At 25.0% G+C, this 16,724-nt stretch overlaps 1 protein-coding gene and 1 pseudogene across 1 annotated transcript; both read right to left on the minus strand.

The window, feature by feature from the left end:
- Nucleotides 1-726: 726 nt before the first annotated feature.
- On the minus strand, nucleotides 727-8,703 carry LOC132926742 (D-glucuronyl C5-epimerase). Its single transcript, XM_060991131.1, has 10 exons — nucleotides 8,214-8,703; nucleotides 7,177-7,348; nucleotides 6,154-6,276; nucleotides 5,795-5,969; nucleotides 5,464-5,691; nucleotides 4,761-4,933; nucleotides 3,921-4,061; nucleotides 3,635-3,822; nucleotides 2,881-3,154; nucleotides 727-2,815 (listed from the first exon to the last, which is right to left on the minus strand). The coding sequence occupies exons 2-10, from the start codon at nucleotides 7,306-7,308 to the stop codon at nucleotides 2,549-2,551; spliced, it is 1,701 nt and encodes a 566-aa protein (XP_060847114.1). The 5' UTR covers nucleotides 7,309-7,348; nucleotides 8,214-8,703; the 3' UTR covers nucleotides 727-2,548.
- A 6,187-nt stretch (nucleotides 8,704-14,890) lies between these two features.
- On the minus strand, nucleotides 14,891-15,391 carry LOC132925056 (uncharacterized; annotated as a pseudogene).
- Nucleotides 15,392-16,724: the final 1,333 nt, after the last annotated feature.

Consider the following 16,724-nt stretch of genomic DNA (forward strand, 5'->3'; position numbering starts at 1 on the left):
CTTAGTTTAAAAATTGAAATTAATTGTAGGATCCAGTTTATTGGTAATCTGCTTTCTTCGACATGTATTAAATACTTGTACATATTATTTTATGTCTAGTATTTAAAATAAAAACATTTGTTTAACATGCAACCTTTGAATCGTTTAAAGAATAAAACTCATGAGTGTTATTTCTTATTCCTAACTATTAGTATTTTTTAATCATTGAACCTTTAAGTAAATATTGAAATGTATTTTTGAACTTAAATTAATTTTAAAAATATTAGGTAATGAACCACTAGTATACACCACTTGAATCCAGTTTCAGACTGTCAGCTTAAATTAAAAGCTTACAATCAATACTATTTAGCAGTTTATTGAATTTCTGAAATCAGCTTTTATGAACTATAGAAAATTAAAAAATATTATATAATATATAGAAATAATAATCCTGTTTTAGTTACACAAATTAACTAAATTTTAAACAATAAAACTATTAAAATTTTAACTACCATTTTTACTCGCATAAATCAGTATTTATCAATTATAATTTAATAGATATAATTATAAATAAAAATATTCTTTTAAATATGGGTTCTAAGCAGTAAATTATAACCCAAATCACTCACTAATCAAACAAGGTTGAAGACCATTTCTGTCACAAGTACATATAATTTTTACGAAACAAGCGCGGACCTATACATTTTAACAGGTAAGTAATAATAATATAAAATAAATCAGAACCAATTAATAGTGGATACAAATATTTATTACATATCAATATTAATAAAATCAAATGATTTTAGCAGTTTTACAACATATATATATGTGTATTATATAGTATAATTACATACAGTTATAGAGCATATTACAATAATTTCTAAAATTAATAATTGTTATTACTATTCTTAAACATAGTTAATTTTATAATAAATTATGAGATCACTAGTGCAGTTATAGGCAAGTTAAGAGCAATGGGAATCATATAGTGTATAGTTTTGAAGTTAATAGTAGTAGTAATATAAACTGTATAAAAATAAGGTGTTATTATAAATTTTGATTGTCGCTATAATTCTAATGGAGTGTAATTATAAATTTACTTGCAACGGTTCTGTTTGTAAATTGTAATACTATATGATAATCATCTGACAAATAAACATATAACAGCAAAATTAAAATTTAAAAAATCACTAAAAACAGAACAGTTACATGTATAGGTAGACTTCATAAAGTAACATTACATTTGGTACATATTTTTATTGGAAGTAAATTAAAACTAAAATATAGTTGTTAAAATAAAAATAATACCAATGTAAATACTTTTTAACAATAATACTTTTTTTTTTTATAAATTAAAACATGCTATATAAATAAATATATATATTTTTTAATCAACTACACTAGGTTTTTCCTTTCAGAATAATATAATTTTTAATAATGACTAATCTAAACATTGATCATTAATACACATTCGATTTATCGATTAAGTAGATATGATTTCAACATAAGGAGTATTTTTATTTTTTTTTATCAAACTCTTTAATTTAATTATTAGTTTATCTATTAATTAATAATCATATTACAATAACATACTTTTATGCTTCATTTTTTTGCTTTGTGGTTTTATCAAAGTCAATACTACAATGAAATATTTAATTAGTATTTTTTTTTTTTTTTGCAAAATATAATTTATTAAATGACGTTATAATCAGAATCAAATGATTATTAATAACAGCATCACTATCAACATTTTTTTTATATATATATATAAGCTATATCAGAATATTTAGCGTGAACAAGAATATTTCATATACCTTTTAATATACAGAGGAACCCTGATATTTATTTTTCATGAAATAATTCTTTGTTAGTATTTATAGTAAGTAATATTAATATTAAATTTTTAAAAAAAAATTGATAGGAATAAAACAATTTTTAAACATTATTTATCTTGTAGTATATTATGATATTTCATGTTTCTATAATAATTATATAATAAAACTTTTGAAACCGAGTTAAATTATTTATTTAAATTAATTGTTGTTTAAAAAAAAAGTCTATGTATGATAGGTATAAGTTGCTTCTTAGTATTATGTTATTTTTAATACTGATTAGGTGAAAATTAATCACTGAATTTTCTATTGTAATGAAAACTTAATTAATTCAACAAAATTTAAAAAATGTATGTTAAATTATTAGGGTATATGATAAAACTGAATTCAGAATATTAATCAATTATTGAATATTTGATATTTTTAGTGACAAATCCCATACAATTTAATAATATTGTGTTAAGCATTACAGATTTTATTTCTAAAACAAATAACCATTTCACTAACTAAATGTTAAACTTCCTGTTTACTCTTGATTTTAATGTTTAAATTGTAGTTTTTCATTTAAATTAAATTTTTTAGTTATTATATTAATGCACATTTCCCCTAAAAATATAAAATTAATTAAAAATGCAACATTTTTAGGAAAAAAAAATTGTCACAGCCATACTTTTTTCCCGACAATTTCTTAATTATATTTTACTAATTTTATGTTCAATACTCTTAGTGTAAATAACTTAATTATGTGATGCACGAGCACCATTCATATAACCAATCCATCTTTTGGCTGTAGTTTGTATAACTGTTGCATTGTCCAGCGTTGACAATAACAATAGTTGGTTGATATGTGTAGCGTGGTAATCCCATCGAGCAATATTTGGCGCTATATCAAGTGTTACATGTCTGAGATCATATGCTGATCTTGAACCCATGTCAAATAATGGCAACAGATTTTTTAATGATGTCATACCTTGTTTCCATAATGAATAAGCTTCTTGTGAAACCTAAAATTATAGTATTTTATAAAATATAGAATATAGAATTATAAAGAGTAGACATTTTTAATTACCTTCGAACCATTAGGAGCCAATGAAAATAAATCATATAATCCAATCAATGAATACATAAAACCATTTAAAATAAATATTGGTGGAACTGTAGGATATTCATCATACCAAGGGTGTAAATCCATAAATTTAGACAAAACACCACCATTTTTGCTTGCAATTTTAAATGGTTTTAAAGCGGTGTGAGCTGTATTTAAGTACACTTCATTGCCACCAGAATGGTGAAATGCCCTAGAGAGCAATGATATTGCTTGACCCTGACCCATAGCAGATAACCTATAGAGTAATATGTAAGTATCAATAATACAATAATATTTATTATTTTAATTATTGTAAAATGTTAAAAATTTACAAACTAAATTTTCTTTAATATTGAAATTAATATTACAGAATATATAAGAGAGAAATGACAGATGTAAGCAATTTTCTTCTGATCGAAAAAAAAAATTACAATTATATTTACTTTTATATTGAAAATATTTTAATAAAAATAGAAATAAAATACACATTCTGTTAATTTTGTTTAAGGCTGAAACTGAAAAAAATATTTGGAAGGGGTTCAACATTTTTTTTTTTAAATAAATGCTGAAAAATTATAGTCAATATACTATATTCACCACCAATATATTTTTACTTTTAAAAATTACGGGGAGGGGGTCTGGATCCCTGAATCCTCCTAACCAGTTACGGCCTTGTTTCTGTTATACGCTATATAAATTAATTTTATAATTAGCAATACATTGTTAGTATACTTACCATCCTGGCTTTAATGGTTTTATAACAGGAGATATTTTACGAGTAACAGGATTAATCCAACCACCAGACTCTTTATCTTGATGTTTATTGAACCAATGTGCAGCAGCATAAAATTGACTAATATGATCACTAGAACTAAGTGTCAGGTTGTCCAAGAATCCAACACCATATAGTTTAAAATCACACAACTAAATATAATCATAATTGATAATTCAATAAATGACTAGCATTAAATTATAATTATACACAAAAATATTTTGATTATAATGAAGGGAAACTATAGTACCTTATATTTTGAACGAAACATTTTTGTTGTTGTTTTTTTTAATACATGTAAACCCTTTTGTAAGTCAATTAATATATTTCTTGTCAATTTTTTCCAACCAAACTCTCTACCACAATTCATTCCATGATAAATATTATGACCCTAATAAAGAAAAAATAGCTATAAATAATTAGTGTATAAAAGCATAATTATAAATATGTTTTTACTAATTTAATTAGTAATTATATAATGATATAGTAAAAACTATTTGAAAAAAAATTAAAAACCGCATAAAAATAACATTAACAATAGTAAATAAAATATAATAATTATTTTTCAATAATAATTATAAATTATTATATTTTATTATTATATAAATTAGAATATTTTGTAAGGAATTATTTCAATATCACATAATATTTAGAGGACATCGTACACACAAAAATAAAATAGCTATTTATTATTATTTTTTAATATTATAAAGCGAATTTGATCATTTTATTTCTTTATTCCTAGTTTTAAAGTAAGATAAAACAAATAAGCTTTATCATATGATTTTCAAAAATAATTTTAAAACTTCCCCCAAGAAATTATTGAAAATACGCCACTGAATGAGTATACCTCATTTTAAAATGAAAATATTAATACAAACCTAAGAGTTGCCCTAAATAATGTTCTTACCTTTAGGTTTGATAATAGGTCAATTGACTTTAATATGAAAGCTAAAAGCATAAAATGAATTCTGCTGAACGCAAATATGCTATGTTTTACCTTAGTTAGAGATCGTAAACAACACGAGGGTACAGTATCCTCTTAACAAGAATAAATTTTATTTCATAAATGTAAAATAATTCATTTTACCTTTGCAAATATAAATGTTTTAGAACATATATAATGCAGATTCCATACTTCGTTTTGTTCCTTTAAATCTTTTATAGTGATAACAATACTACTACTTGTTGATAAAGATAAAGCTACATCAAAACTAATGAAAAATTCCTCTTTGCTGTCAATTTTCAATGAAATTGGTTTATCTAAATAAAATAATTTTATAATAAAATGATTAATTTTTAATAATCTAACAAGAGTCACCAACTAGCCAATTTTGGACATATTTAATAAAATATAATGATGAATAAATATATTTTCTGATATTGTGGGTCCAGTATTTCCAACATTTTTGTTGTTTAGTTTTAATGTGCGATGCCACTGAATTATTGTAATTGCTTACAACTCTATTAAAACTTTTTTAAAAATAAATTTTTTAAAACATAATTAATAACAACCTTAACATTCTTTATGATTTAATAAAAATTAATTGCACAAACTTAATTCCAAATATAATTGAGTTAATATTTTAAAGCTATAGTATTTGATACAATAATAATAAAATTGTGTTTGTTATTAATTTTAAAATATTAAAAAAGTGTTGTCAAACATGTTTTGGACCATGGAAAGTTTGGTAAATCAAAACAGACCTCCATAAAAATTAGTTGGTGACCCATGGTCTAGAAATATATTAAGTTGTCATGTTATAATGTAGATAAATATGTATTAAATTTACCAGTACTGAAAAAATCAATAACATTACTATTGACTTGTGCATTAAATGCTATTTGTATTTTTGAAGTTTCAGGAATATTCCACAAAGGATTTAACTGACCATCTTCTAAAACCCTTATTTTTGGTGATGGTAGAGTAAGATTTTTACTATAGTGAGATAACCCAAATTGAGCTATTTGTGTTGGATAATAATAACCATGAGGATTCCACTGAGTTGATACTGGCACTCCTAAGATTATTAAATATAAATTATTTTTTTTCAATTTTAACTACGTAAATATTTTATGATTTATTAATATATAATATATATATAATTATAACTTGAAACTTGCCTTCAGAAGCACTAACACATTTCACGCGATCTCTTTCTTCAACTTTATAATTTTGGAAATTAGTAAACACACCCCGAGAGTCATATTTTCCATTTTGATGATATATTTTGGAATAACTATGTGACCAAAGAAACTTTTTTTTATTTTCATCAGTTTCAATAATTTTTCCATAAACCTAAACAAATTAAAGAATTAACTTTGTTTGTGATAGCAATTTCAAAGCCGTTAAACATAAATGTGTTACGCATGTAACTTTCAATTAGTATATACTACTATAATAACATTAATAACATTAATAGGTAAATTGTAAATAATATATTCATGCAGATTCCAGACATTAATACCAAAAAAGTACAAACCTCAAAATAAATTTTTAGAAATGAAAATGGAATATAAACTGTGCTATTTTTTAAAAGGCAATCCACATGAATGTTATTTCCATTAATGAGACAGTCTATTGGCTTTATATTTTGGACTAATGGCTGAAAATAAAAATGCAAGTACAATATGTAGTATGATTTATTTATGTAAATTAAATAGGATTTAATTAATTTATAAAATTGAAATATTGCAGTATATTACAATTTACAATCATAATTGAGATTGTCATTTTTGTCATTAAAGAATGTATTTTAGAAAGAAGTATGATAAGGGCATTTTATATAAGCCTTATTTTTCTCTTTGCTTTTATAGTTCTTATCTGCACTACCTTATCACAATTTATTTATACAACAAGTACTATAATATAAATTATACATTAATTGATTAAAACTAAATTTATATTTATTTTTTTAAATTAATATAGTAACAAAATGTATAATACTGTTTAATTTTCAATAATATTTTGAATTGAAAAAATAAATGATTTTAGTATACTGAGTTTCATACTTTTTTTATTTGAATGCCATTCAAGAAACAAAATACTTTGAAAATTATATCAAGTAGAGAAAAGTATAATATAAATACTTGTTGAAGATTTAAAGTTAGCCGTTTTTGAATTATAAAAAAATAAAGAAATTTATTTTTGTCAAAAACTGGTTCAGCTAAGAATTCTTCTTTTTCCTATTTGTTTGTTTTTCCTGATAAGTTTTCGAAATATTAAGAATTTATAAGTAAGACCTTTTTAAGGTGTAAACTAAATCCAATTTGCAATCAGAAAGCACACTCAAAGTATTTTATTATGTATCAATATATAATACGTGTACTCAACGTTTTTCAACACATATTATTTTAAAATTAATACATTCATCACACTGCTCAGAATTTAAAATTAATTGTGACATTGATTAAAAGGAAATAACAAATATTTTTAATATACTTGACATTGTTTACATAATTAGTAGTATTTTATTTAATAAATATTAGAATAATTTGTTACTTACTTCATAATTAGGTTTGATATTCTTTGAAAATGTATCAAATGTTTGATTTGAGCAATTGGACCATAATGACACTGTGCATATTATAATAAACGTAGAAAGAACTAAAAAGAGGGTTCTTATATTTAATCTCATACTGGTTTAATAGTCATTTGAATAATTGAATGATGAATAACTGCAAAAAAAAATAAATAATAAAATAAAACAACATTCTAGTACACTTATTATTTTTAAAATACTGTATTATAGTCCTTATTTTATAGATAAGTGTGTTATTTATAATTTAATGACTATTTTACTATTAATTATTTTATAAATGATTATCATATCAAATAAAATTATTATCTAAGTAGGTAGGTATACAAATTAAATGAGATATAAAAAAAAATAATTACATATTCATTAAAAAATTATGATAAAAGTATGTTATTTTTTAGGTACTGACAGTATTATATTTTATACCTAATTGAATTATTTAATTATCTTATTATACCAAGAATAATTAACTGATAATCGAATACTATTAAAATGACAACATATGCAATCTGAATTGGTTATAAATAAATAGTTAAGTAGATACTTACAGCATACACTTAAAACTATTAAAAAATAAACATATTGGTATTTTCTGTATCATAATAGTTAATCCGAAGAAAGAAAAAACTAAAAGTGTATTAATGTTAAGCCATTAGCTTATAAAAAATATTAATTCTTGATTAATTCTAAATTATGATAGTAGTCTATTAGCATTGGTGAGATACCACTTTTGTTATTCATATTAAGTAGGTTATGCAATATTTAGCCAAAATATAACTATTTCCAGTTGGAATAATGAGTGTTTGAAGTCTACTTAAATACCCAAAATTAATGAGTCTTATAATGACAATTCTACATAAACTATGAGTGATATTATAATACTCTGATTATAGGCATTTATTTGGCCCTATCACTGTAGTCAAACAAGATATGAGTAGACCAATGTGGAAAAATACTACAGTATAATAATTGTGCAAATTTATCGCCTACTAAGCCCATTGTACCTGTATTATTGATGCTTTACAATATCCGGATGGGTGGAATGTGACGGCGGTCCAATCATTTTAGACGATCGTCGACAGAAGACAATGATAATTATTATTTCTGCGACAACTGTCTCACGACGAAATTCTGTCCATCATGACAGCAGTAGTCTGATCGTTTGGTATCGAGATTGTCGGGGCGCACAATCATTAACAAAAAAAAAGAAAATTCTCGACAGTCGACAGTTTTAGCCTACTTACTGCTAATGAATAACTGTTAGCTTTTATTATGTATCGCGTCGGCCGAGCGGACCAACAACTACGGTTGTCTTATTAATATTATTTCGGCGGACCGATCATAACTGAAAATCGCAACGGTGAACGAAGATTATTGTTGTTACTTGTTATTATGTGTAATAATATGAATAACATTATTTCATGTCGGCGCACTCGTAACTCGTAAGTGATAACTGATAACGAGACTGGATTTTGATAACAACCGAAACAGCGCGTGCGAAATAATAATAATAATAATAATATAATTCCTAGTGTCGTCTAGCTCCGTAATTTCCGTCGAAGCGCTAGAGTTGTACGTTCGGCATTCGCGCCTTGACAAAAATGGTCACCCACACGTGTAGATAATAAAAAATAATAATCTAAGTAAATATCGTCGTCCACGGGGGGGGGGGGGGGGGCTACGAAGCGTGGTTCGATCTTCGTCCCAGAGCCCCGCAGATTTCGTCTTTGACCGCGTTTTTCGGCCCCACCTACGTTTTCCCGTCGTCGCGGTGGCTTTGCGGGTACACGCCGCGCGACGTGTGTAAAACCGACCTTCGACGGCCAATCACTTTGGGAACTACTCGTGCGATGCGTTTTGCCGTTGGATTTATTTAAATAATAGCGTTTAAATCGTTTTATAGTTACCCGATCGGAGAAAAAAATATACATGTGTCCATACGGTATATACTGTTATTACAATATTACGACGTTTGCTCGTTTGTGTGTGATAATGAATAGTATACCTAATGATATCTTAAACGTTTTTAATTGTAGACGAAATTCGTAAAAATACATGAAAAGAAATTACCTATATGTGTTTCGTAGTTTCGTTATTTGCGAATCATACGATTCGTTTGTGTATAAAACGACGTCTAACGCGGAATTCTTAGCGGCTCCGAAACGGCTTAACTGCCCGAGGTTCGGGTTTAATTCGGCTTCGATTTACAACTCAAATTGTAGTCGATAGGTATCAGGCTTTAGGCGTAGGTTCACATGATTAGGCAGGCAGGTTCGAACACCACTCCGGTGGATATAGCGTTATATATCTATGGTTTTTAAATAAATTATAGAGTAAATAAACTAACGCAGGTACCTATTACATTGTGTTTAAAATACTACTTAAAAATTAAAAAGTGATGTTATTTTTATTAAATTTAATTTATAATGTTTATAAAAAAAACTTTATTTATGTATTTTCAAATCTGTTGGTTTCAGTATGAACTATTTATGAGAAACTTTATTTTGTTTTCAATTTTCAATCCTAATAACTAGGTATACAAAATTGGGAAATGGATGTTGCTTTGCTGTACAGTAGGTTAATAATGGGTCATTATAATAAGTGTAATGGATGGCGTGACATTTAAATTCAATGAAATAAAATCATTGTATACGAAAAACAATTCTGAGCAATGTTATATCAGCCAATATATTATTATGTAGGTTTGAATGGTTTTATGGCGTTATTGTGAATAAAGTAATTAATTTTATTACGGCATTAGTACAGCAGTAGGTTAAATTCATTTTTTCCAAAAAAAAAAAAAAAAAATGTATTTGAAAATGCCATTATATGTATAAAATATAATAATATACTCTAAAAGTTTCACATGCCCGCGAATAATTTTTTAATTATAAGTTATAATTTATAACAAAATAAAATAATTAGTTATTTTGATTTAAATATGTGATTTCGACCGAGTTTGAACTTCAAATGTGCATAACAAATAATTGTCTTTGTACATATTTAGATTTTATGATTTCAATATTATGAACTACTCAATTACAACTACTTATGAAAAATCATGTATACAATTTTCAAAACTTAAAAATATAAGAAAGACAACTTTTAACTACAAAATAGTTTGTTATTTTTTGCGATTTTGATAAATGTCAAATACTCAAATTATAAACCTATAATACTTATTAAAAAAAAACATGACTTATGAGTAGGGCTATAGGGTTTCTATGCATTTGCATGTTTTTTTTCTTAAGTCCAAATTGATTGGTTGTGAGATATGTCCACGATTTGGCTTATTCTTGATTAAATAGAACAATTTTTATTTTGTATATTCTTAACATAATGTATATAATTGCATAGATATAAATTTTTGAGAACCTTGTTAATTTTAAATGGTATTTATTTAAGGAACGTCTATAATTATTGGTTTATTTGTCGAATTATCGTAAATATACTACCTATCAAATTAAAATAGACTGTTATATGTTGTCTCCGCCTTACACATGTACGATACTACGATATAGGTAAAATTCGTTTAGGTACATGCTCCAACAACATCGTGCATGTGATGTGGAAAGGAGTTTCAGCCAATATAAATCCGTCGGTCTTTCACATTTGAAAATTTAAAAAATCATAATTTAATAATAGTATGTACTATGTAATAATATTAACTAATATTAAAAAAAAATTGTTTTTGCATATTTTGGTAAATAAAATGCATATTTTACAATTTTTTACTTGATATTTGATATTTTCTCTCATCAATAGAAGGTCTAGCAACCCTACCACACATTCAATATTTTCGCGATTTCCTATTTTCCTCGCAAACCATTGCATATATAAAATTTTCTTCTCATATATAATTATGTAACTGTCCAAATTCTGATTTTTTTTTATGTATTTTTTGTTTAAAAACTCAATTTTTTAATTAATATTATTACGTTTCCAAAAATCTATCTAGATAAAATCTTCAAGGATCGAAGTAGATGCTTCCCTAAATGATTTTCCAATTAGTAAAAGTTTTTTAACTCAATTATTTAGACGGTAAGTGGAGATTTAAATGTGAAGTTTTCAAAAAAAAAAATTGGTGGAAAATTTAGTTTTATTGTTCTAGCAATTTCTCAATTTTAAAATTGAAATTCAACATTTTTTGAGTACAGAAATTTGATCTTGAGATATCACTGCATTGAATCTCGAAGATTTCAAGACGATACGACCAATAATAAAGGAGTTAGTATTTCAAGCTGGATCTCAAAACCATGTATCAGTTGTTAGAATAATGAGTTTTAGAATGACAATTTTTAGGAAATCTATGTCTTAGAATCAATCTTTATTTTTTGAAAATTTTTCTACTACACAATTAACCATTTTTTTTCTATTATATCTAGACTAAGTTTTTTTAAGGGTTGTAACTAATAAACATAAACTTTTTTCGGCTATTTATAATTTGCTACTGGACGCAAGAATAGGGACTTCTTGGAATATAAAACTTTTAGAAATATTAATTTTATTTACCTACCTACTTATCACATATGTCTATTGTCTACATATTAAACATTACTTAAGACAATAAAATAAAATAACAGTTTCATAATTTATGTAATTTATGCATAACTTATGTGTGTATTTTATGTAACTATGTACCTTATACATAAAATATTTATAGATATTAATCAAGTAAATGAAATTTTGAAGTTTTATTTATGGTTTATAAATTCTGTTGAATGTATAACTGATATTAATATGTACCTATGTATGATTTTGAAACTGCATTTAAAAAAAATATATTACAAATAATTGTTGATGAACATTAAATTAATAGCATTACACCATATTCAACATATATTGTATCATATTGTTATTGGAAATGTGTATTACTCGGTGTATTTCTATAACATTACAAATCTAATGTTATTGCCTTATTGGTATATATAGGTATATAAAAGAGTAAAAATGCACACATCTTTTGTCATATTAGCAATAATCAAAATTATTATGAGTTTTGTGTTACACAGATTCACTAGTAGCATCACAAACATACTATTTTTGGGAATTTAGGTTTTAGTTTTTAAGTGTGTGTTGGTCACTTTAATAGTTTGTCTTATGAATAAAAATATTGACAGTTAGTTGACTGAATAATATTATAAAATATATATATATATTTGGTTACATTGTTACACAATAATTTTTGTAAAGGCCCATTCCTAAGTTTCTATCAAATGTCTACTATAACTAATATACAACTTATAAACAAGAATTTCGAAATTTTTAGTTTTTAAAAACCATTTGACCTTTTAAAACGATGTTTTAAAAATCCTTATTTAAACTTTTTCGAAAAATCAAAAATAGCTCGTTACAAGGATCAATTCAATGTCTTACGACTTTCGTCCTATCACTCCTATTTCTCACGGTTTTTTTCGGAAAACAGCTCGTAAGCGAAATATCTTTAAGTTTTTGTTATACTTAAAATATTTGAAGTCAATTTTATTGACAATTTGATACTGAAGTTTTTAACCTGCATTAAATCTACCTACTATTTAATAGAAATACCTATTTTCCAATTGTTATGTGTTCATAAATGAATAGCCTTAAAATGATGTTAATGTGATATTTGTTTTTTCTCTAAAATTCACACACAGCATAAACAAAACATTTATGTAAAATCATTTGATTATAATTTTTAAATATCTTATTATACTAGAAATATCTATTACAAAAATTATAGAGATTAATATTTTTGGAAGTATTATCTATTGGTCTTATATTTTATTATATTGCTCGTAAATTTTTGTTTTATATATTATAATTGTTTTTGTAAATTTAAAAAGATATTAATTTATTTTGTAACTATATTTACTATTTAAAAATATCACCCTCAAAAATACTTTTCTCAGCTTATTTATATTTTGTTTTTGCATCTAGCCAATAATTTTGAATTATGTATGTTTATTTTTATATACCTATATTGTACTTGTTGTTATGCTTCGGCCCACGAGAGAAATGAACCGTGTTTCAATCAAAACAAGTCGAAATATATACATCTTCCATCCTTTTGACAAATTAACAAAATTGGCTAACATTGATCGCTACCTACCGTCTGTCTACATTTGAGAAACGACTTACTTCTTTCAGTGACCGAATTATAGTTTGATTTTTGTCGGTATTAGCTAATGGCTTATATGGGCAGTCATTTTAAACAAAGTACTCGTATGTTCATTTTAACTAATTTTATCTAATCAATTTTTAGGGGTATAGCACTGCTGGTAGCTAAAAGAATGGATTTTTAAGAAGTATTTTCAATTCTCAATTTTAAAGAACCTTAAAATTAAGTTATTTTTTTAAAAAAAATCCATAAATTAATTGCATTTCTTTTATATTTATTTATTTAGGCACATCAGATTTTAAATAGAAAAAGTGATTCCTAAATAACTTAGTCTAGATATGTATAAATTTAAACATTTTTTCAAAATCACAATCAAACCTCAGGAAGTATATTTAATTTACTTTTAGTAATTATGTCAACATAAATAAATTTCATTTTCCGCGGCGTATTGCCATAAGCTAAAGTTACATCTTACCAAAAGAGGTAACGGATTAAACATACTAATATTCATTTACACGGTGACACAACTCAAATGTACATATCATATGAATTGTTTAAGTATTAATCCTTAAAACATGTTTTATATCAACATTCTTATTAAGCTTATTGCTTAACCTTATTTTTATTTAAGGTAGATATTACAAAATTATTTAAAGTGACTCGATGACTGAGAAAAACAAGTTATTAAAATACTCATGAAAAACGATCAGTTACTAATTATTTGAAAAAGAAATCTGATATGCGTCATGTTCTCACTATAAAGATAAATCAAAATTTATTAGAAGTATTAAAATACTTATCTATTTAATACTTAAAAAATATTTAATTACCTATTATATTTCATGTTTGCAAAGATGCTTTTGCTTTGGAACAGCTTATGGTATATTAAAACAGTTAAATATTGGAAATTGTGTTCTCAACATCCTTACAAAGATTATTTAGCGTAGACTGCTGGGAAAGCATCAAAAATGCATAAACAAATCCAGAAAAGTTTTTTCTTAGTGATCATTTGTGAAAATTTAAATTTTGCCATCAAACAATAAACTAATTAACTAATAAACTATAATAAAATTGGTAAAAAAGAAGTTAAATACTTAAAAAATTAATTTCTTTATTACGCAATTTTGGACTAGTTATTTTATAAATTAACTTAGTATAGAAATTAAAATAATTTTTTAAATTAATATTTATTAATTTATTATTGTTTAAAATAAAATAAAAATCAACATATTATAATAATATATTATTTTAATCTTTATAAGAGAATTTATGTTATATATGTTACCGGAAATGTTGACATTTAGGAAATGATGACAATTCCTAGTAAATGTTGACAATTCCTAAAATCGGAAGGAAATGATATCATCGCCTAGTATATGTTATAATTTCCTAACGATAGTAGGCAAAGATGCCAGATTTTTTAAATTTAATCTGACTTATTTAAATATTACTTTTATCAAACAAAATTATTAATTAATCTAGTATCACCTTAATAAATAATCAATAAATAAACAAGAATTTTTTTAACATTTTAATTTATGTAATTTAAACTTTTTAAAAATTTTTTATGATTTGCAACGTAGTTACTCATTTTTATTTTCACATGGCAAACTTCCATGACATTTAGAATTACAAATTCTAGATGCCGATCTGCAAGCACACCTGTTCGTCTTGCATATTGTCTTACATTGACATCGGGTATATCCTTGTGCCCCTGAAATACTATTTACAGTAGCTGCCTCCCGAAGTGATAATGGTTTTTCTGTTTGACCTGCCGATTTTAAAACAGTACTTAGATCCAATAAATTTGCTTTGCAAGGATTTATTTCTGATCTTGTGTACATATGTTATAGAAGTCCACTTTCAGTGCCTACAATTTAAAAAAAATAATAATAAATTTTTATAACGCATGAGTTTGTATACGAAGATGATTAAATCGTTAATAAGAATATTAGTGTACTTCTTACATAGCTTGTATAAATCGTCCTTAACTTCTGTTACAACCGCTAATACATTTCTTGGTGATCCACGAGCACGATCTACATCTGGAATATTCAGACGTACTGTAGTTCCAACACACATTTGTATCGAAACAATATTTATTAATTTTTACAGTAAAATATACATTTTTAATATCATTTTATAAAAAAAATAAATTAATAAATGTCATTTTATGCATTTTTTTATATATATATTTTTAGATCATCAAATTTCGGGCCCTAATGATAACATTGCCTAATAAACTACGGAAATGATGACAATTCCTAGGCGGTGATAACATTGCCTTCCGCTTTTAGGAATTGTCAACATTTACTAGGAATTGTCGTCATTTCCTAAATTGTCAACATTTCCGGTAACATATACATAACCTTTATTTATTTTTATTTGTATTAATATTATGTTACAGTGTTACATAGATAGTTTTAACCACGGACAGACACCGATTTCAGATGGTGGGTAACAAAACGGGACAAATTTGTACCATTCACAAGACTACAAGAGTGCACTGAAGAGTTTAGGTTATGGAATTACGACTTACGAGTATAACACAATCCTTTTTATTATATAAAATAACAGGCCTTTGTGTTCCAATTTTGTGACGACACTTTACAATTTTCCAATTCTTTTTCCAAGTTCTCTACTCTTATGATTGATTTATTATTTTCAATTTCATTTAGGCTTTAAAGTTTAAATAGTTTAATTACAATAAAAACTAATGTATACCTATACAAATCGATTATTTAACACACGAGGAATAATCATTTAAATTCATATTTGAACGTAAATATTCTCAATTTATTTAATTAAAATTTGAATAAATATATAATAATTATATATGCGTGTAATAGCTTAAAAATAATCCATATGTTTTGAAATGTCATCGTGTATAATAATATATGTTAGGATTTCAAATGACCGTGAAAAATATTTTTGAGTTACAACAGACTAGGTATCTAAAATCGTTATTTTTTATTTTAAGTTAAAATCCATCAGACTTAAAAATTCTATAAAACAAATTATTTTTTTTATATTTTTTAGATTTCTTGGTTATTAACACAAATTAAATCATTAAAAAAAATTAATTGTTATTTTTGTGTATGAAAATTCATACTTCAATAAATGTTTAAAAAAGGATTACACTCCGTTTTTGTATTGTATTATATATTTCTTGTGAGAAAAATGTAGGTATACGAAGACTTGTATCTATTAAATGTTCAAACCTTTGATATAAATATTCAAACTTTTATGCGTGGCTTCGACGGTTTTTTATTTATTGCTCCTAAACTGTGTGAATGATAAACTGAAAAATAATTTCAAATATTTGTATTATTAATTATCGTTTTAAAATAACTTTTGGCTCGTATTTTAATGGCTTGAAGACAATTATAGTGACAATTAACGTGCCATTTAACAA

Source organism: Rhopalosiphum padi, chromosome 3, assembly GCF_020882245.1.
Source record: "Rhopalosiphum padi isolate XX-2018 chromosome 3, ASM2088224v1, whole genome shotgun sequence".
NCBI lineage: Eukaryota > Metazoa > Arthropoda > Insecta > Hemiptera > Aphididae > Rhopalosiphum > Rhopalosiphum padi.